Source organism: Aquarana catesbeiana, linkage group LG12 (genome assembly GCF_042186555.1).
Source record: "Aquarana catesbeiana isolate 2022-GZ linkage group LG12, ASM4218655v1, whole genome shotgun sequence".
NCBI lineage: Eukaryota > Metazoa > Chordata > Amphibia > Anura > Ranidae > Aquarana > Aquarana catesbeiana.
This window is the reverse complement of record NC_133335.1, coordinates 79844118-79865818: the sequence shown is the minus strand read 5'-3', so window position 1 is coordinate 79865818 and position 21701 is coordinate 79844118. Positions and strand designations below refer to the sequence as shown.

At 41.9% G+C, this 21701-nt stretch overlaps 1 protein-coding gene across 1 annotated transcript in view; it reads left to right on the top strand.

Annotated features, from left to right (window-relative positions):
• Window positions 1–421: 421 nt before the first annotated feature.
• LOC141114442 (proton channel OTOP2-like) overlaps window positions 422–21701 on the top strand; it is a 66778-nt gene continuing 45498 nt past the window's right edge. Inside the window, exons 1-2 of the mRNA XM_073608116.1 lie at window positions 422–844; window positions 18149–18285. Coding sequence (XP_073464217.1) covers window positions 517–844; window positions 18149–18285 — 465 coding nt within the window. The 5' untranslated portion in view covers window positions 422–516. The remainder of the gene's footprint in view (window positions 845–18148; window positions 18286–21701) is intronic.

Below are 21701 nucleotides of genomic sequence, written 5' to 3'. Positions count from 1 at the left end.
CTTATGCTATGCTATTTCTTTCCTGCCTATTCTCCTTCTGCCCCCCCCCTTTTTTCATTCCGCCCCCCCCCCCCTCTTTTTTTGTCCCTGGTGGGACTTTGGTTAGTTTGGTACTGCTATAGCTGCCTTATTTGATTGCCGGTTTGGGGTTATAGATATGGGGGTTCCAGCATTGTCTATGGACTGTTTATCTATTGCTCCTGATCATGATTGCATGGTTAAGTTATTTCTAAAACCAGTAATATTCAAATGCAGAGTTTGACATCCCTGATCTAGGGATTATCATCTACTTAATATGGTTATTTAATATAAGACTATAACAGCACGCTAGGACAAGGGAGGAGAGCTTTATCCGCCCATTGAACAGCAATCCAAGAAAAGGACTTGATATTCCTGCTTTGCAGGAATTAAAAGCATTCAGCCCGTACTTTAAATGTTGTAGGAGATACACCATGGTCATTTGTGCTGAATCAAATTGTACTTACACATGAAGATTGACTCCATTTTGAAGCTACAATGGGGGATAATTTAGATTTGAACACTACTGATGATCCAGTACAGAACAAGACACCCATCAAACAAGAGAAAATTCAGAATGACTGGAAAAAAGGAAGTAGGCTACTCTCTGGATTGGCAGGCTCCAATGTCTTACTCTTTAGCTGTGCTTTGCTAACCTGTGTGTACATTGAGGACATTGATATCTTTGAAAAAGACTTTCTCATATATCTAACTATCATGATGGCCATCTGTATTTTGTGGATGCTTTTCCAAATGTACTTCACCTGGAGGAACAAAAATGCAATTCTGTATAAGGATTGCCAGGCAGGTCCAATATGGATGAGAGGTCAGTTGCTAGTCAACGTTCTTTAACTGCTTTTACTATTTCTTTGCCTTCCTTGTTATTAATTTCTAATGCTTCAAAGGTTTTCACTTTTGTGTATAAATACTGTATCTATAAAGTAAAATTCTCTTTATTTGAATGTATGTATTTCATCCTATGTACTAAGGTTAAAAGATCTTATTGATGTAGAGGTGTAATTCATAGAAGTTTAGAAATGTAATATGCAAACACCACTTAATTCATGTTCATTAATTAATTTATTTATTCTAAAGTAAACATTCATATATGGGACTTACAGATGGGTAAAGACACTGAAAATACTAAGGCAACCACTTTGAGTGACAATTACTCAGACATGCAACACTGTACCCATATGAAAATGTTATCATTTTTTGAGACAGATACAGCTTTCTTTTGGTGATATATAATCACAACTGTTTTTGTTGTTTTGTTTTTGCTATATAAACAAAAATATTTAAAAAAAAAACACTTTTTTTCTTAGTTTTGCAAATAAATAATCTTTCTTCATACATTTAGGTCAAAATTTATTCTGCTACTTTTTTTGGGTAAAAATAACCCAAAACAGTGAATATTAATTCTGTAGAAAAAAACAAAAAGAGGGCACACCAACCTTGCGCATTACCCAAGTGGTGTTTATTGGTATATAGAAAGAAAGGAAATATACTCACAAACAACTAGATCATAAAAACATATCAAAGTCCACAATGGACACAAAGCGACCAGGTCAACGGGACCGTGTCCAGCAACCTAGAGAGCCTTGCAGATGGCTGATGCGTTTAGAGGCGAGATCACTTGGGGCTCTGAGGAAAGAGGGGATCTCCCCTTGAAACGCATCAGCCACCTGGAAGGTTCTCAGCCGTGGAGTATGATATGTTTTTATGAGCTACTTGTTTGTGAGTATATTTCCTTTCTTTATATATACCATCAAACACCACTTGGGTAATGCGCAAAGTTGGTGCGCCCTCTTTTCATTTTTTTTATACAGTGATTCCATTGGGTGTCCCCTGACCCTAGAGATTCTAGGCGATATCTATTGCCTTCACATCACTTGAGTGCAGGAGATTTTGTTAGTGAATATTATCTAGTCTGTCTGATTGTTATAGAGCCTACAAACTATGGGATGTATATTTGAAAAATCCTTCCCGAGGTACTGACTGCCTCATCTCAATTCTTGAGACCCTAAAATGCCAGGACAGTACAAATAACCTCAAAATGACCCCTTTTTTAAAAGTACACAGTCCAAAGTATTTAGTAAAAGGCATGGTGAGTTTTTTGAGGTTGTAATTTTTTTGTAAAAGTTTTTTGGAAAATTAAGAAATTAAATAATTTTTTTTTTTACAAAGTTGTAATTTTAACAAGCTATTTTTCACACACAGCATAGGCATTCTTGCAATTACACCCCAAAACACATTCTGGTATGACTTCTGAGTATGGGGATACAACATGTGTGAGACTTTTTCACAGCCTAGATGCATAGAAGGGCCCGAAATCCAAGGAGTACCTTCAAGCGTTCCAGGGGCATAGATTATGCATCTAATTTCCTGACTACCTATCACACTTTTGAAGGCCCTGGAGCACCAGGACAGTGGAAACTCATACAAAATGACCCCATTTTGGAAATAAAACACTCCAAAGTATTTTCTGAAAAACATAATGAGTCTGTTGAAAATGTAATTTTTTGTCACAAGAAAATGAAAATGTATTTTTTTACACACAGTTGTCAATTAAAGATATTTTTAAAAAAACAGCATGGGCATACTTAGAAATACACCCCAAAACACATTCTGCAATTTTTTTCACACCCTAGATACACAGAGGGGTCCAAAATTCAAGGAGTACCTTCAGACTTTCTAGGGGCATAAATTAGTTCCTGACTACCTATCTCATTTTTGGAGGCCCTGGAGCACCAGGACAGTAGAAACACGCACTGCACTCTGTGAGTGTACATGCAGTGTGACAGGCTGCTGTACACTCACAGGCTGCAAATTTTTGTGAGAGCAGAGAGACCCAAAGTTTACTTTCGGTTTCTATTGTTCACCATGTGGTTGCTGTAATTGGACACAACAATCAGATGGTACAAGACTATGTGATCACCTGGACACATCGGTAATGTGATCGGCAGGTTCTGGGGGACACACCGATCACCGGGCTCCTGGGTGTGTGCTCTGTGAGCCAGGCAGGAGCCTCTGATGTGGGAGGATGTTCAGGAACATCCACCCCCATTGACATGCATCCCATCCAGACTTTATGTACATGGGCTGGATGGTTAAGGTGCTATACAATCAACTTCACGTTACTAAAAGATGTACAAATTTTATTTCATAATACAAATTGAACAACTAGGTATGAAAAATATCCTTATGCATAAGAAAGGACAAACTTTTAACACTATACATTTAATATCATGGGCATAATGCAAAAAACAACTTTTCCTATATAGCCCATTCCCTTAGTACATGTTACATCATCATGATAACAGTGCGCATCTGCTGATCCCTCACTCCTCAATTAATTTAGGAACATAGGGGGAGTGGTCTTTTATCCCATTGTGTTTCACACTTTAGTTTCTTCAGGAGAGTAGAAGGAGGTTAATCTATATTGTCAATAACAATACCCTTAACTCTTATTACCATGACATTAGAACAAAGTCCAAAACAACATACTCAAAGAGGTGCTGGGAACTTTTAATCCTGCACATGACGTTATATAAAGGAACACTTAAAACAATCTCAATAGTTCTGGTGAGGCAGCTCCCACACAGCAAGGTATTCCTCAATGTGCATCCGAAAGTAGCTCAGACTATAGAAATATAGCAAGGAGAACCAGACCAAAACTGGATAAAAGTGTCCAAGATGATTTTAATTGTAGGTGATGAGTCAAATAAAAACATCCAATGTGTTTTGGGAGTGACAACACTCCCCCTTTATCAAGACTCAACGCAGGATGAAACTTGGATTGACTCCGAGAAAAAAGTGACTTCAGAGACACAGATCTTTATTAAATCCAGTACTGAACTTTCCACATGGAGGAGCAACTTGAAAGCTGTTTTTGGGCAGCAGGAACTCAGTAACTGCTGTGAAGTAGGCAGGTTGAAACATGTTTGTATTTAGTTATCCAGCAGCTGGCCCAGGCCGGGGAAAAGGTTAAACATTATTGGCTTAGAAAAGCTAAGATTGAGGGCTCGAGAATGGGACGTGAGTATAGGTGGAACAGAGACTGACCTGCGAGCACAAGAGTGGCACTGAAGAAATCAGAAATCAAGGACAGTTCCAAGCCATGGACTTTGCCTTTATGGACTCTTTCCTCATGCAGGTATGCCTGGGTCACTATGTTACATTAGTTAGGATCAGGGACAAGATGTTATTTGTTTTGTATTGCCATGCTGCATTCTAACAGTAAAAGTTACATTAACCGCTCTAAGCCTGGTCTAAAGTTATTAAAGGTCATCAATATTCTTACGTTGCACATTTGCCCTTCTAAACATAACAAAAAGGATTTGATGAACCAGTAACTGCTTCTCATGGGGGCAGGGGAAACATCTGTGATACTTTTGCAGAACCTCAAGGTAAGTGAGCATGATCACTTAAAAAATCATGTGTAGCCAGATGCTGGGCTACAGCAACATGGAGAAGGAGACAAGGCCATCTGTTGCTCTATTTTCTACTGTAGTGCTGATATTTTTCTTCCTCGTCCCCTTTTCTCCCCAACCAGCAAGGGGAGAGCAAATCCAAGCTAGTCCATAGACTTCTATGTAGAGAGCGGTGAATCGTGGGAGTTGTAGTGCAAGACAGCAGCCATGCAATGGGGCCAGTGAACATGTTATACTACAGTTCCCAAAACGCAGTTAGGAGTGGAGTTTGGGGCAAATGGCTTTTACTGGTCTGCCTGTGTAAGCTTTACACTATTTGGTGCCAGGGACTGTAGCCAGGGATGGTGGCTCCCAGGCTGGATGAAATTGGGCAGGGCAAGAGGCCCAGAAAGAAAGAAAAAGAGATGTCTTTGTTGCACAATACAGACCACTGTGATCGAGCCGTGCCTTAGCTGCAGAGGGACTGGAGAGACATGCCACCCTTAGCTTTGCACAGCAAGTCTTCGTAGGCACCTCAGAGAGAAAGAGAGAGAGTGAGGTGCCCGATTTTTACTGCAATCATCCAGCTGAATCAAAGGGAATGGCGAGAAGGCCCATCACCCAATATATGCCCTGTTAGCAGGACCTGAGTTAATTGAGGCAGGACATTAAGCATTCCACATTGCATCTGTGCCTTACCTACTCTGCAGTTATATCCCCCCTAACTTTTGGATACTGTTTCCCTTTCCATTACTACTATTTTCTCAGATGTGAATGCAATCTAATTGATAATGACACCCCAAACATGGTTAGCAGACACATGTTTTGCCGCAAGTTACTATTTATATATACAGTGCATGGGTCAGGAATACAATGTACAACATAGGGAATGCAGTGTACGGGTCAAGAATATAATATATAGCTAAGCATAGAGTTCAGGGTCAAGAGTATAATGTAGAACATAGTAAATGCAGTGCAGGAGTCAGGCATATAATGTACAACATGGCATATATAGTTTAAGGGTCAGCAATACAATGTAGAACATAGTGAATGCAGTGCAGGGTTCAGGAGTATAACATACAATGAACAACTTGGAAAATATAATGCAGATATCAGGATTATAACATGCAACATAGCAATTACAATGCAGGGGTAAGAAGTAATAACATATAACATAGTATGTATAGTGCAGGGGTTACAAGTGACAACATGTACCATAGGATACAGTACAGGGGTCAGGATTAGGGATGAGCCGAACACAGCAGAACATGCAAACAGGCAAAAAATTTGTTTGAACAGGTGAACACCGGTAAAGTCTATGGGACACGAACATGAATAATCAAAATTGCTCATTTTAAAGGCTTATATGTAAGTTATTGTCATAAAAAGTGTTTGGGGACCTGGGTCCTGCCCCAGGGGACATGTATCAATGCAAAAAAAAGTTTTAAAAACGGCCGTTCTTTCAGGAGCAGTGATTTTAATAATGCTTAAAGTCAAACAATAAAAGTGAAATATTCCTTTAAATTTCTTACCTGGGGGGTGTCTATAGTATGTCTGTAAAGTGGCGCATGTTTCCCGTGTTTAGAACAGTCCCTGCACAAAATTACATTTCTAAAGGAAAAAAAGTCATTTAAAACTACTCGCAGCTATAATGAATTGTTGGTCCCGGCAATACAGATAAAAGAAGTCATTGAAAAAAAACGGCTTGGGATCCCTCCAGTCCATTACCAGTCTCTTTTGGGTCTGGTATGAATATTAAGGGGAACCAGGGGCTGTCTCCTCAAATATGAAAAGGTTTGGTCCAAATGGCTCACGGACCCCTCTACAGCCTCAATAGCCTCCTAGAGGAATATGACTCTTGGCAATCTCTCCATTAGTTATTGGGCAAGGACTCATGATTATGTGAAAACTCTAGGTGTACATATGTAACATGGGATAACACCTTTCTTTAAAGTGGATGTAAACCCAATGTCATCCTTTCTAAACTACTGCCATAGGGGTTATCTATAAGGATATGCATGCCTCCTGCATGTATCTTTACCTGTCAAATGTCTCCCCTCTGTCTGTTATGAGAGCTGAAAACTGCAGATTCTGTGGGTGGGTCTGTTGTCTGGCGCTCAGTGGGTGGAGTCGTGATGTCAGTAGACTCCCCGCCCACCTCTACACTCCTTGTCAATATGCATTTCTACTGTTTATTTCTAACACTGAACTTCTGCTGAACTTCTGCTATGATCTCTAACATCCAGTGAAAAGACAGGAAAGTAACCGCATGGCTTCAGCATGCCAAATCATGGTGAGGTGTGGAACAGCCAATCCTTGCAGAGCTGCTGAAGAAAGGAGTGGGGGAGAGAATTAAAAAATAATGCCTGTGTCTTAGGCTGTCACTCACAGCAAGGGGGAGTATTTGACAAAGTTTTTCTCAGTTTGTCAAGATTTTTCTCACTGAACAATAAAAGAGGATTGCTCAGAGATGGATTAACTCTGTGTGGCAAGACTGGGCTCAAATGATAGGAAATCTTATACTCTACAGTATGATATAAAAAAAAAAAATTCGGGTTTACATCCACTTTAAAATTAAACTGGCACAGGAACCAGATATGACCAATGTATGTATGTATGCGGGTTTTTTTTTTTTGTATGTTTTGTTTTCTATGTATATAGTTTCTTTAATTGCTGAAAGTATTCATTTTTGTTTGCTGTCTGTCTTTTTGAAAATCAATAAACGCGTATATTTAAAAAAAAAAATGGCGTGGGGGTCCCCCCAAAAATCCATAAAAGACCCTTATCCGGGCACGCAACCTGGCAGGCCGCAGGAAAAGAGGGGGGGCAAGAGAGCGTCCCCCCTCCTAAACCGTACTAGGCCACATGCTGTCATGAAGATCCTGCCAGTAACCGGCGTCCCAGGCGCACGGTAACCCGGCCACGGGTCCCATTGCGCATGCGCGCGCGTTCACGGGTGCGGTCACGCACGGGCACGCGCGCGCGCACTTCCGCTGGTGTCAGGCGGGCTATTTAAACCTGCCTGTCACACTCCATCCCCGCTGTCTGCTCTACAGCGTTCTGTGAGTGTTACCTGATCTGATCTGTGTTTCCTGTTATCTGACCCGGCTTCCTGTTTGACGATCCTGCTATCTGCCTGCACCAGACCCTCTTGGCTTGCCTGACCATCCCTCTGCATTACCCCTGGTACCTCTGCTGTCTGAACTTTGCTGACCACCGGCTTGTTGACCCTCCGCTGTGTTCATCAGCTTCCAGTCTGCTATTACCTGCTGTTGTTCCTGGTTCCAGTCCAGCTTCCAGTTTGCTATTACCTGCTGTTGTTCCTGGTTCCAGTCCAGCGTTCCAGGCTACCTTCTGCTGTGTTCCAGCCCAGCGTTCCAGGCTACCTCCTGCTGTGTTCCAGTCCAGCGTTCCAGGCTATCTTCTGCTGTTGTTCCAGTCCAGCTTCCAGTCTGCTATTACCTGCTGTTGTTCCTGGTTCCAGTCCAGCTTCCAGTTTGCTATTACCTGCTGTTGTTCCTGGTTCCAGTCCAGCGTTCCAGGCTACCTTCTGCTGTGTTCCAGTCCAGCTTTCCAGGCTACCTTCTGCTGTGTTCCAGTCCAGCGTTCCAGTCTATTACCTGCTGTTGTTCCTGGTTCCAGTCCAGTGTTCCAGGCTATCTTCTGCTGTTGTTCCAGTCCAGCTTCCAGTCTGCTATTACCTGCTGTTGTTCCTGGTTCCAGTCCTGCATTCCAGTCTCTGTCCTCAGTCTACTCCTCAGACTACTGACTCCAGAGGGTGCCACCACTACTGGACTTTCAGCAACTGTTGATCCTGCCAGGCACCCATACCACTCTTCACTCCTGGCCCTCTGTCTCCATTCCAGGGGAACGGGAGTGGGAGCTGTAAGGGAGGTCTTTTCCTGCACTTCAGGCTCACAACCTACCAGGTACGTGACACATGCCCTCAACATGGGGAGGGTGCTTTGGGGTAGGCCCCCTAAACACCTTGTCCCCATGTTGATGGGGACAAGGGCCTCATCTCCACAACCCTTGCCCGGTGGTTGTGGGGGTCTGCGGACGGGAGGCTTATCGGAATCTGGAAGCCCCCCTTAACAAGGGGACCCCCAGATCCTGGCCTCCCCCTGTGTGAAATGGTAATGGTGTACAAATGTACACCAACCATTTCACAAAAAAAGTGTCAAAATGACGAAAGACGAAAAGTCCTTTAAAATAAATAAATAAAAAATAATAAAAATGTCCCACAAAGTCCATTCTTCTTCTTTTGCTCCGCTGATGGACCCTCAGATGCCGTGGGAAAGCCATAGGGAAGTCCCTTGCGTCAGAGGGGGGCGGGGTCACCTGGGAACGTCACGGTGTGGCCCTGCCCTCAGTTATAAAAGATCTGTCAAAGCGAAGATGTGTCATACGGTGGGAGCCTCCCATGGAGGCGGGTCGGTCACAGCTTTTTTTTTTTTCTTTTTCGGTCCATCAGCGGAGCAAGAGAAGAAGAATGGACTTCGTGGGCCATTTTAATTTTTTTATTTTTCAATAAAGGACTTGTCCCAAGTCACGTCTTGTCATTTTTACCATTTTGACACTTTTTTTGTGAAATGGTAGGGATACATATGTACCCCATTACCATTTCACACGGGGGGAGGCCGGAGGACCCCCACAACCACCGGGCAAGGGTTGTGGGCATGAGGCCCTTGTCCCCATCAACATGGGGACAAGGTGCTTTGGGGGGCTACCCCAAAGCACCCTCCCCATGTTGAGGGCATGTGGCCTGGTACGGTTCAGGAGGGGGCGCTCTCTCATCCCCCCTCTCTTTCTGCGGCCTGCCAGGTTGCGTGCTCAGATAAGGGTCTGGTATGGATTTTTGGGGGGACCCCCACACCATTTTTTTTTTAATTTTTGCGCGAAGTTCCCCTTAAAATCCATACCAGACCTGAAGAGTCTGGTATGGATTTTGAGGGGGACCCCCACGCCATTTTTTAAAAAAATTTTGGTTCGGGGTTCCCCTTAAAATTCATACCAGACCCAAAGGGACTGGTAATCGACTGGGTGGATCCAATGCCGTTTTTTTCAATGACTTCTTTAATCTGTATTGCCGGGACCGACAATTCATTATAGCTGCAAGTAGTTTTAGATGACTTTTTTTCCTTTAGAAATGTCATTTTGTGTAGGGACTGTTCTAAACACGGGAAACATGTGCCACTTTACAAGCATACTATAGAGACCCCCCAGGTACGAAATTTAAACCAATTTTTTTACTTTTATTGTTTCACTTTAAGCATTATTAAAATCACTGCTCCCGAAAAAACGGCCCTTTTTAAAACTTTTTTTGCATTGATACATGTCCCCTGGGGCAGGACCCGGGTTCCCAAACACTTTTTTTGACAATACCATGCATATAAGCCTTTAAAATGAGCAATTTTGATTTCTCCCATAGACTTTTAAAGGGTATTCCGCGGCTGTCAAATTTGCTGCGGACACCCCAAATTGTTCGCTATTCGGCGAACAGGCAAACACCCAATGTTCGAGTCGAACTTAAGTTCGACTCGAAAATCGGGCCCATCCCTAGTCAGGGTTATGTGGAACAGAACTGTGAACAGAGGGTAATGGTCAGTAATATTGTGCTCCTTACTGCTGGTCAGTTAGAGAGAATTTGCCCCAAAGTTAGTGTAAGTAGTAACGTAATAGACACCCCCACCTCCATCTTGAAAATGGCTAACCCCTCTTTCCAAACCCCTCAGAGGAGACCTAAGTGTCTGTGTGGTTGCACAGTGTGGATAGTGTGGGTGAGCAGTATCTCATTGCTCTCCAGCTCATCTTCTCTTTTCACTTCCTCTTCTCGGTGCTACATCAGCATGTGGCTTCAACCTCTAAAGAGGTACTGTCCCTCCCCTTACTGAGCAAGGTGCTGATTTGCCTAGTAGTTAGGGGAGGTTTGCCTATAAATGAGCCTCTGTGGAATTGGCATATTAATGAGCCTCTGTGACATTTGCATGTGAATGACTTGTGGGCGCAACATAACAGGGCAGGGCTGCTGGGTGAGGTAGCAACAGAGAGTTTCAGTGAGTTTCACTTGCGACACAGCCTTCGAGGGACAGCTTGTGGTTGAATGTAAACAAAGGGGCAGAGTATCCCTTGGATATATAATTTACCAAATATGGAAATCACTGTATTTGGACAGTGACATCACTGGGTATACGGAGTAATGTCATTGCTCAAATATGGTCATGTCTATAATATATGGACATGGATTAAGTGTGTTTGCATCAACACAGGGTGGTACTGTGGATACAAAAACAATAGCAGAGTCCTAAATTGGTTTGCATTAAATACTTGAAAGATTGTGGACTTTATAGGCACCAGAGCACACCAGATTCTTCAAAATTCTTAATTTTATTACAAGTGTAGCGCTGGTAGATTTTTAATCTACTGCTGCTAGGTAAATTTAGTGAATTATCTGTTATACGTAGTCAGATTTGCCTCTGTTCCAGCTTGGCTGTGTTGCATGTAGTTTCACACTGTGCCTGTGGGTGTCTTTGTAACCATGGGTCAGTGTTGGAAAGGCAATGCGCTGAAGCGTATGTGTGCTCCTCTGTCCCGGAGATAACTCGGTGGAGGTGGTCCTCTGAGTTGCATTCTGGGGGAGGGTATTTATGGAGCAGATGCCATGTTTTAGGGTTCGTTCCGTTCCACCTGCTGGCCCTCCTGGCCGACAGGTATGCGCTAAGAGTACTACCTCGTGGACCTCTGATCGGGAGGCCCACGTCGCTGCAGCGTGTGGGTGGGCCCAGAAGCCTGTCTGGGGTCTACCACAGCGGCAGAGGAATGGTCCTGGGCTGTCTATCCTATGTGAAGAAGCTGGACAACTGAGAAGATCCCAGGGGAGGACCCATCATGGATGGACCATGCAGAGTGCTGGTCTGGAGAGGGGCCTAGTGACTAAGTTGGAGGATGCATCCTAAAGTAATCCTACCTCATAGTACTGCCGGGTCGGCTTAAAGGTTCTAGTGCTGTGTTTGCTGTTCATCATAAACCATTACATCCTGTGGCAGAGGATTGTACAGGTTTCATTTCGATCAAGTCTGTGGCAGAGACTTTTGTTCGTGCTGCGTACTGGCTGCTAGGTTAGATTCAACTCTACAGAGAGAGTGTATTCATCTACAAGCTTTCAATTCCTAATACTACGCTAAGAAAAGGTATTTGAGCTTCCCTGCAACTTTTCTTCAACCTCTTTCCTGCTACTTCCTTCAATTCATGTTTATTAAAGCATTGGAAAAGATGCTCAAGTGTCCGGTGCCTGCATTATTTGGTGTTAAACTCAACGGGACCCTAGACCCGCTTCTGGTGAAATAGAGGTAACGAAGGTGACGCTAACAGCCTGCTTAAACCAGCAGCTCCACCGAGAGTAATTGCTACACAAGGTTTCTAAAACATAAACACGCATTAAAATATCACAATATGAGTACTGCCTAAATTGTACTAATCATTAGTGCAGTTTAGAAACCTTGTAATAAAATTATGAATTTTGAAGAATCTTTTGTACTCTGGTGCCTATAAAATCCATGATCTTTCAAGTATTTCATAAATATGGACATGCCCTTACATTCAGCTAAGGGAATAGGGCTCTCATTTTTAGCAATCAGTAAACAGGAGAGGGTGTTGTTGATTGTGATTGACATGAATCTACCATGTTGGACTATGTGATTGACTATAAATATACATTGTTGGCTCCTCTAGGTAGCGAAAAAGTCTCACATGTGGTATTACCATATTCAGGAAGAGTGGAAGAAGGTCATTGGAGTATAATTTTAAGTATACCTGTGCTGTGTGTGAGAAATATCTTAATAAAACGTTACTTACAAAATTCATTTTCTTTTTTCATTTTCAAAAAACTTGTGGCAAAAAAAATGAAAAAATGTTTCTTAGCAAATACCTTGTATACTCTGCTTTTCAAAATGTGGGCATTTTTTGCTTGTTTCTACCTTCCTGGCATTTCGGGGCCTCCAGGTAGTCAGGCAATAAAAAGCTTAATTTATGCCCTTGAAACTCTGAAGGTACTCCTTGGATTTTGGGTCCCCATATTCGGCTAGGCAGTTTAAAAGTTTAACATAGGTATGTGGTATCTCTATACTCAAGAACAGTAGCAAAATGTGTTTTTAGAGTAAAATTGGAAGTTTTCTTATGTTATGTTTGAAAAACAAAATCTAGTTTAATTGATTTTTACATTTACAATGCCTCTTACTAAATACCATGTGGTGTGCACTTTACAATTTTTGGGATGTTTCTACTGTCCTAGCATTTTAGGACCTCAAGAAATGTGATAGGTAGTCAGAATAACGGAGCTCATGAATTTTAAATATACTGTATATACAATGCTCTGTAGATCCTATAACTTTCACACACACTAAATAATATACTGTACATTTATTTGTTTTTTTTACTATATATAGCAGAATACATTCTGGCCTAAATCTGTGAACACAGATTATTTATTTTATGTGTTTTCTGAATAAAAAGTATTAATAAAGTGAACAATCTTAAAAAAAAACACTCTCTTTCATGAAAAAAGCACCACTAATTACAAAAATGAAATACAATCTTCGTGTACAAATTAAAGAGGAACTGCAGTCTGCTCACATAATTTGTAATAAAAACATCTTTGTAATTCTGAAGCTTCCCTCCAACCACTTTGCATATTATTTTATATATACTGTGATTCTGTACCTGCCAAATATGCTCCAAAAGTCTCCCTTCACTAAGTCTGGCTGCAGCCATTTTAACTGTGGGCAGCTGAAGCTGCTGCCTGTTCACTTCCTGGATTTACACACACACACAGAGGCACACATCCAGCTCTGCAGCTTTCATTGGCCCTCTTATTCCCCCTCCCTTCCTCATGAGAGTGAGAGAGAGAGCTGTGCAGGATATCATAAGCCTAGGCTTATTACCAGACAAGAACAGGAAGTGGGCTGTATAATGTATTTACTGGCAGAATTTTTTTTTTACTATCCAAAGTTAAAACAACCCGGGCAGGATATTTAAACAAAACTATATTTCTTCTGCTCAAATCTATTATTACTTCTACTACTACTACTACTACTACTAGAAAATATGAGAATTAGTGCTTGCTATTATGGAGAATGATGATACAAATGTAAATGGTAAACATGGGCCAACAACGAGTCAAGAGATTCTTAGCAGTTGACACTGTAAGCAGTGGCAGGGTGCATTTTCTTTAATTTCTTTCAATGGGAAACCATTTATTGGGACAGGGGGCTGTATAGTGAATTTTTTTTTTCCATAACCTTCACAATCCCCCTGAAACCCATCCATGAGCCCACTTAGGGGTCCATGGACCCCAGGTTAGGAGCCTCTGTTTTAGATCATCAAGTGACAGTTGTCACGGAATTGATTAATGTCCCCTCTTGTCTTCCTTGAATGACTGGAGAAATACAGTGAGGGACATTTATCAGTTTCGTTGCACAGCAAGGCAAGGCTAAACAGAAGCAATGAGATTGTGCAACAGATTTATTACAAGGTAAAGCTTGAGTCATAAATTCCTCCCCTGTAAAAGAGCACACAGGAGGGCGCACATGCCTAGTGCATTACTAAAGGTTTTTTGTATACAACGAAACAAACGGATACTCACAAAAATAAATGTATACAGGCATTGTATAAAATTAAATCTCAACCCAGTGCGGGAATAGTGTGGCCAAACACATTGTAATGCTGCGGTGGCAAGTTGACGTGTTTCGGGGGACACACGCCCTTCTTCAGAACTATCCACTTAGCTGTATATTTTGTTTTATACAATAAACCTTCGGTAATGTATTAGGTGTTTGCACCCTCCTGTGTGCTCTTTTACAGTTGTCTACTAGATTTCCCGATCTGAGGAGGGCTGCATACCTGAAGGGTGTTATTCCATTGCTTTTGAGGATTCACTGCACAAGTAGACTCTGAGGCAGAACACTATTTGCTGGAAGTGTTTATGTGTTTTGAATAAATTCCCCCTCTGGCTGCTCTAAAGTAAAGATAAGACGAACACCCCCAGTTCGGTTCACACCAGAACTTGCGAACAGGCAAAAAATTTGGACGAACATACGAACACCATTAAAGTCTATGGGACACGAACATGAAAAATCAAAAGTGCTAATTTTAAAGGCTTATATGCAAGTTATTGTCATAAAAAGTATTTGGGGACCCGGGTCCTGCACCAGGGGACATGTGTCCATGCAAAAAAAAGTTTTAAAAATGAACTTTTTTCAGGAGCAGTGATTTTAGTAATGCTTAAAGTGAAACAATAAAAATGTTATATTCCTTTAAATATCGTGCCTGGGGGGTGTCTATAGTATGCCTGTAAAGTAGCACAGTTTTCCCGTGTTTAGAACAATACCATGGCAAAATGACATTTCTAAAGGAAAAAGTCATTTAAAACTGATCGCGGCTTTAATGAATTGTCTGGTCTCGCCAATATAGATAAAACTCATTAAAAAAACAGCATGGGTTCCCCCCAGTCCATTACCAGGTCCTTTGGATCTGGTATGAATATTAAGTGGAACCCCGGACCAATTTTTTTAGAAAAAATTGCGTGGGGGTCCCCCCAAAATCCATACCAGGTCAATCAGGTCTAGTATGGATATTAAGGGCAACTCTGCACCAAATTTAAAAAAAAATTGCATAGGGGTCCCCCCAAAATCTGTACCAAACCCTTCAAGTCTGGTATGGATTTTAAGGGGAACCCTGTGCAAATTTTTTTTTTAAAAATGGCATAGGGGTCCCCACAAAAAAATCCATACCAGACCCTTATCCAAGCATGCAACCTGACAGGCCATAGAAAAAGAGGGGGGACAGGAGAGCGCCCCCCCTCCTGAACCATACCAGGCCACATGCCCTCAACATTGGGAGGGTGCTTTGGGGTCCCCAAACCCCCTTGTCCCTAAGTTGATGGGGACAAGGGCCTCATCCCCACAACCATTGCCCAGTGGTTGTGGGGGTCTGCGGGTGGGGGGCTTATCGGAATCTGGAAGCCCCCTTTAACAAGGGGACCCCCAGATCCCGGCCCCCCCATGTGAATTGGTAACGGGTACATTGTACCCCTACCATTTCACAAAAAAGTGTCAAAAACAGTAAAAAGACAGGAGACACTTTGGGACAAGTCCTTTAGTAAAAAAAATAAAAATGTCCTGCGATGTAGATCCATCTCACGCCGCTCGACGGACTGAAAAAAAGCAAAAAAAAAGCTGCAACAGCTCCATGGGAGGCTCCCACCGATTGACGCTTATTCTCGGTGACAGCTATTACATAGCTGAGGGCGGGGCCACCCGGTGACGTTAGAGGAAGATGGGGTCGCCTTTTTAAAAAAAAATTAGCACAGGGTTCCCCTTAATATTCATACCAGACCCAAAGGGCCTGGTAATGGACTGGGGGGAACCCATACTGTTTTTTTCCAATGAATTTTATCTATATTGCCGAGACCCAACAATTCATTACAGCCGCAATCAGTTTTGAATTTCTTTTTTTCCTTTAGAAATGTAATTTTACTGTGGTATTGTTCTAAACACTGGAAAACTGCGCCACTTTCCAGGCATACTATAGAGACCCCAAAGGCACGATATTTAAAGGAATATTTCATTTTTATTGTTTCACTTTAAGCATTATTAAAATCACTGCTGTTTTAAAAAATTTTTTTGCATTGATACATGTCCCCTGGGGCAGGACCCGGGTCCCCAAACACTTTTTATGACAATAACTTGCATATAAGCCTTTAAAACAAGCACTATTGGTTTTTCATGTTAGTGTCCCATAGACTCTAACGGTGTTCTGCGGCTTTCGAATTTGCCGCGAACACCGCATAATGTTGTTGTTCATCGAACATCCGAACAACCAAAGTTCGGCCTGAACTTATGCTTGGGCCAAACCGTTCGCCCATCCCTACTCTAAAGTCACACAGCGAATTAAGTAAATCTGACCTTAATCACCTTCTTAACTATGTGTCTGATTAGAGTGAAAATGTATGTTATCTTGAGTAATAAATCTGTTGCACAACTTGCAAATCTGTCACAGTTGGTTGCTCTGGAATTCAGGCACAGGGGTCAAATACACTAATCAATCAATACATCAATTGTCAAAAGTATTGGTACACCTGCCTTTACCTGCACATGAAATTTAATGGCATCCCACGCTTATGCCCTGTACACACAATCGGACTTTCCGACAACAAAACCGTGGATTTTTGTTTGAAGGGTGATGGCTCCAACTTGTCTTGCATACACATGGTCACACAAATGTTGGCCAACAATTACGAACGTAGTGACGTACAAGACGTACATTGATATCTCCATTACGAACGCTAGTTTTACAAGACCGAGCGCTTCCGGCTCGTACTTGATTCCGAGCATGCGTGGACTTTTTTCTGACGGACTTGTGTACACACGATCGGAAAGTCCGACAACAAATATTTTTGGGCGGAAAATTTGAGAACCTGCCCTCAAACATTTGTTGTTGGAAATTCCGACAGCAAATGTCCGATGGAGCATACTGTACATACGGTTGGGTTTTCCGACAACATGCTCACATGCAACATTTGTTGTCATAAAATCTGATCGTGTGTACGGGGCATTAGTTTGTAGGGTTCAATATTGAGTTAGCCACCCTTTGCAGCTATAACAGCTTCAACTCTTCTGGGAAGGCTGTCCACAAGGTTTAGGACTGTGTCTGGGTGTTTGACCATTCTTCCAGAAGCGCATTTGTGAGGTCAGGCACTGATGTGGACGAGAATCAGTGCATACTGCTAATGTTCTCCTTAGTTTCCTACTGTCCTGGCCATCTGTCTAGTGCTCACCCATGGTTTTTCCCAAAAGCATGACAACAAAGGGACAGAGTAACTGATAGACTTGTGAACAAGCCACCACCTCCCTTGATTTCCCCAGAAATGCTCTATATAGACCATGTAGATAGCAAACAAATTGCCATTTTAGCCTAGTTGGTAGTTGGCTATTAATTTTTTTAAGTGGAAGTCCAGCCAAATATTTTATTTTTAGCTTCAGATATGATAGAAAATGAAAAGCAACCCTTGAGGGGTTCTTCTCACTTTCTGTCATGATGACAAGTGCCCAGCACACACAAGTGATGCAAATTTTAATCTTCTTTGATCATTCTTCCAGAAGCGCATTTGTGAGGTCAGGCACCGATGTGGACAAGAAGGCCTGGCTTGCAGTCTCTGCTCTAATTCATCCCAAAGGTGTTCTATTGGGCTGAGGTCAGGACTCCGTGCAGGCCAGTCAAGTTCCTCCACCCCAAACTCGCTTATCCATGTCTTTATGGATCTTGCTTTGTGCACTGCTCCAAATAATTTGGTGGAGGGGAGATTATGACATTGGGTTGTTTTTTAGGGGTTGGGCTTGGCTCCTTAGTTCCAGTGAATGGAACTCTTAAGGCGTCAGCATACCAAGACATTTTGGACAATTTCATGCTCCCAACTTTGTGGGAACAGTTTGGGGATTGCCCCTTCCTGTTCCAACATGACTGCACACCCCCCTGTATGTGTAATTCTGAGGTTCTTCAGTAAAATAGATGTGTAAGCAGATTTAGCTTCACCTAATTTTGTCTGTGGAAGAAGAGACATATTTGTACCAAATATATATAGTATGTATATGATAAAATGTAATACTACCTTCACACATGATACTCGCCTTTTAACAAATCCTTTTTGTTTATTATCCTTGCAGCGGGAATCATTTTCTTTGGTGTCGGTGCACTTATTATGACTTCTTTAAAGATTGCATACACAGCTGAATACAAGGACTGTGTAACACCCTTGAAAATTATGCAACCCGTCATGCAGGCTCTCTTTATCATTGTTCAGGTATGCAAAATGCATAAATTGTCTGTTTTCACTTCATAGGTTAAATTCATAAAAATATAAAACATGCAGTAATTTAATTGTGATGTAATATTGCAATATTTATATTTTTTAAACAATCAAAAATTCATACATAAAGAATTAGAGGGTATCTATAGCCCAAACTTTCTTTTTGCATTTGATAAATTAGAGAATAGTTACGATCCAGTTTTTTTTTTGCTGTTTGTATGCCATTCTCCTAAACTATCTACCTTGAAGGCACAACAGGTAATGTCACTGGATAAGTATTACCAATAGAAGATTTCCTCTTAGGTTGAGTTCACACCTATGTGATTTGCATGGTAGGAGATTGCTCTCTATGGAGCTGGTTCACATATCTCCGCTGCAGCTCCAGTGCGAATTTGCACAGGGGTCCTGTGTGTCTTTTGGTCGGTTTCAGGTCCGAATTCAGCCTGAAATTCGGGCTGAAATCGAACTGAAACTGTGAACAGGGATGAACCGGACTCCTGCTGTGAGCCGCATCTGCCAATAGTGTGAACCCAGCCTTACCCTCTGTTTTAGTAAGAACTGAAATATTTGGATAAGGAACGGTTACATTTTGCCAAAATGTGCCCCCTGTCATTGACTGCAGTGCATTTCACTGTAATTATTATTTGGCATAATGAATTTTACCCAAAATTTGGCAAATTGCTTGGGGGTCAAAAGAGAAGCAACTCGTTAGGGATGAGGTTCGTGTTTGCCGCTGGCATGGGTTTATGGCAGAGGCGTTTAAACAAATATAAAACCTTACTGAATGTCAGGTAGGTAACAAAATTTTGTGTAACTGAGAGAATTGGGGGTGGGGGGTGGGGGGGTGTTATCTTTTGCATTCTTTGTTACACCTCAATGCTGCTGATGTCCTGCAGCCAATTTACAGCCTGTCTCTGTCTTCATGCACTACAGTGATAACAGGCACATGTGTTTTTCCACAGGACATATTTCTGAAATGTTGCTGGCTGCAATTGTTTTTTTTTTACTGGCCCTATTTTAAATAGTGAAAACAGTGGATTGCATAGAATAGATAGTAGCTTATAGTTGTAGAGCATGTAGAGAGGATTTACAGGCACATTATGGGAGACAAGAATCAAGTATTATCACTGTATAACCTAAGGTGCCCAAATAAGGAACTTATGTGATATTATGATGTTTCAGTATATATGAGATTTTAGTGATTAGCTTAAAAGACTTTTCTTGCATTCTTTGAATTGTAGCGCTGAGGTACATTCTCTTATGTGCTCTGCCTGCATCAACAGTAGGGATGAACTTTGAGTTTGGGTCTGTAGGCAGGTGCAGTCTACTTTCTCCACTGCAGGTGGCACTCTTCCACAGCGGCGCTGCAGTTGGAAAGGAAGTCAAGAGGAGCATGGTTCCTCTTTGGGTTCCTGGGTCACGGGGGAAGCTATCAAAGCTAAGGACAACACTAGACGCAGGGAAAGGTTCCTGTTGAGGAGAAAAAGCGTAGGGCCCACAACTTGTCTGGATATCTTCCATCTTGGGCAAGAGACGGCCAGGCGACACTCTGCCCCTCCTAACAGGTGCTGTCACTTCGGTTGAAACATGCTTTCTACACGCTGTTGGACCTGCGAGTGTTCTCAGTTGGGTTGCCTTCCGCCCAGGTTAATTGTGAATTGTTGCAACTGGACTGTGTTATTGCTGTGTCACCATGCTACACCCCACCTACAGGTCGATCATGAGTTTGACCCAAACTCTAGCTGTTCGTAGTTTGAGGAAGCAGTGAACTAATGGAACTGTTTGCAGCCAGTCAATTGGTCTGATTTACTAAGATGAATGCGTTGCGCCAGTTCATAGCTTAACTGGTGCGCTGGAATGTCATTAACCGAATGTGCGAACTGGCGCACTTTGAAGCGCAAAACGATAATAAATGTGTAAACTGCAACTGGTGCTAGGGTAACTGCAGTGTTCTCATTGATAATAGCGCATGCCCAATACAATTGGTTAATTTCATCTCATTGGATGTGTCTTGTTAGGAAATTAGTAGGTGTTTTCAGTTAATTAACCATTTTGATGCTAATCTCATTCCTATTACTTCTAATATATCTTTGAAATTAGTTTTTTTTTCTATTTTTACCCAAATCTTCCAATACATTACAAAGAACAGAGAAGTGTTTCTAAACCCAATAAATGTATATTTTCAGATCTTTATCTTTAAAGGTGACCATACACTGCAATCAGTTAGATCTTAAATAAATTATATTTAGTGCAAGAGCCTGTTTGATTTCCTATAATTTGCATTAATTGTTCAAGTGTGTCTTCCTATTACCTATTCTGCCAAAATATCGAGTTGTACAGAGATTGGCCAATCAGATTGCATAGTGCATGACCATCTCAAGTGCCAAATTTGGAATGTAAATGTGTGCCATGACCCACTTGTATTTCCTATTGATATTTCTTGGGCATTATACAAGGCCAAATTATTAGGTATCTTGGACTTTGTGGTTTATTTACTAAAGACAAATCCACTTTGCACTACAAGTGCACTTGGAAGTGCAGTTGCTGGAGATTCAAGGGGGACATGCATAGAAAATAAAAAAAACAGCATCTCTGCTTCTACATAATTGGATGATAAAATCACCAGTGCTTCCCCTCTGATTTACAGCGAGTACACTTGTATTGCAGAGTGGATTTGCCTTTAATAAATGCCAAAATACCTAATAATGTGGGGTGTACACAACAAAGTCCTAGAGTGCAATTTTGGCTAATGATTGACCCGTGTGTCCCCAAGGAAAGACATTGGTAGGGTTTTACCCTCACTTCCTGTTTGGCAGGAAGTGAAGCCAATTTTCAGAAAAGGGACACAAAGCCCAACCTAAAAAAGACAAGCAGGGGTTCTAATACTCACTTGGTTTCCCTCAAATGCCCACAATTAGAATAGGATTGTCTTGAGCTCGATTTTAGCTCAGTGCTCTAAATCAGTGGTTCTCAACCCTGTCCTCAAGTACCCCCAACAGGCAATGTTTGCAGGTTTTCCGTCATCTTGCCCAGGTGCTTTAAATCAATGGCTTGGTATTTTGGACAGCTATTAGGCTAAGATAAATTCCCAAAACATGTCCTATCGGGGGTACTTGAGGACTGAGGCTGAGAACCACTGCACTGAAATGGAAAATTGAATACTTACCTCTCTGTAATTTTCCTTTCCTGGTGGCTATCCATGGCAGCATACGCACAATCCATGCATATGCTACCATGAAGGCACCAGGAAAGTAACTTTTAGACAAATCACACCTTTTTTATTTTGCCATGCCAATCAGCCTAGTTAAGCTGCAGCTGGGAAATCTGTTGCATGAAAATTCACAAAACACATAAAACATAAAAATTTGCTACAAAGAGCCTAACATGGGTAAAAGTTATACAACAAATAC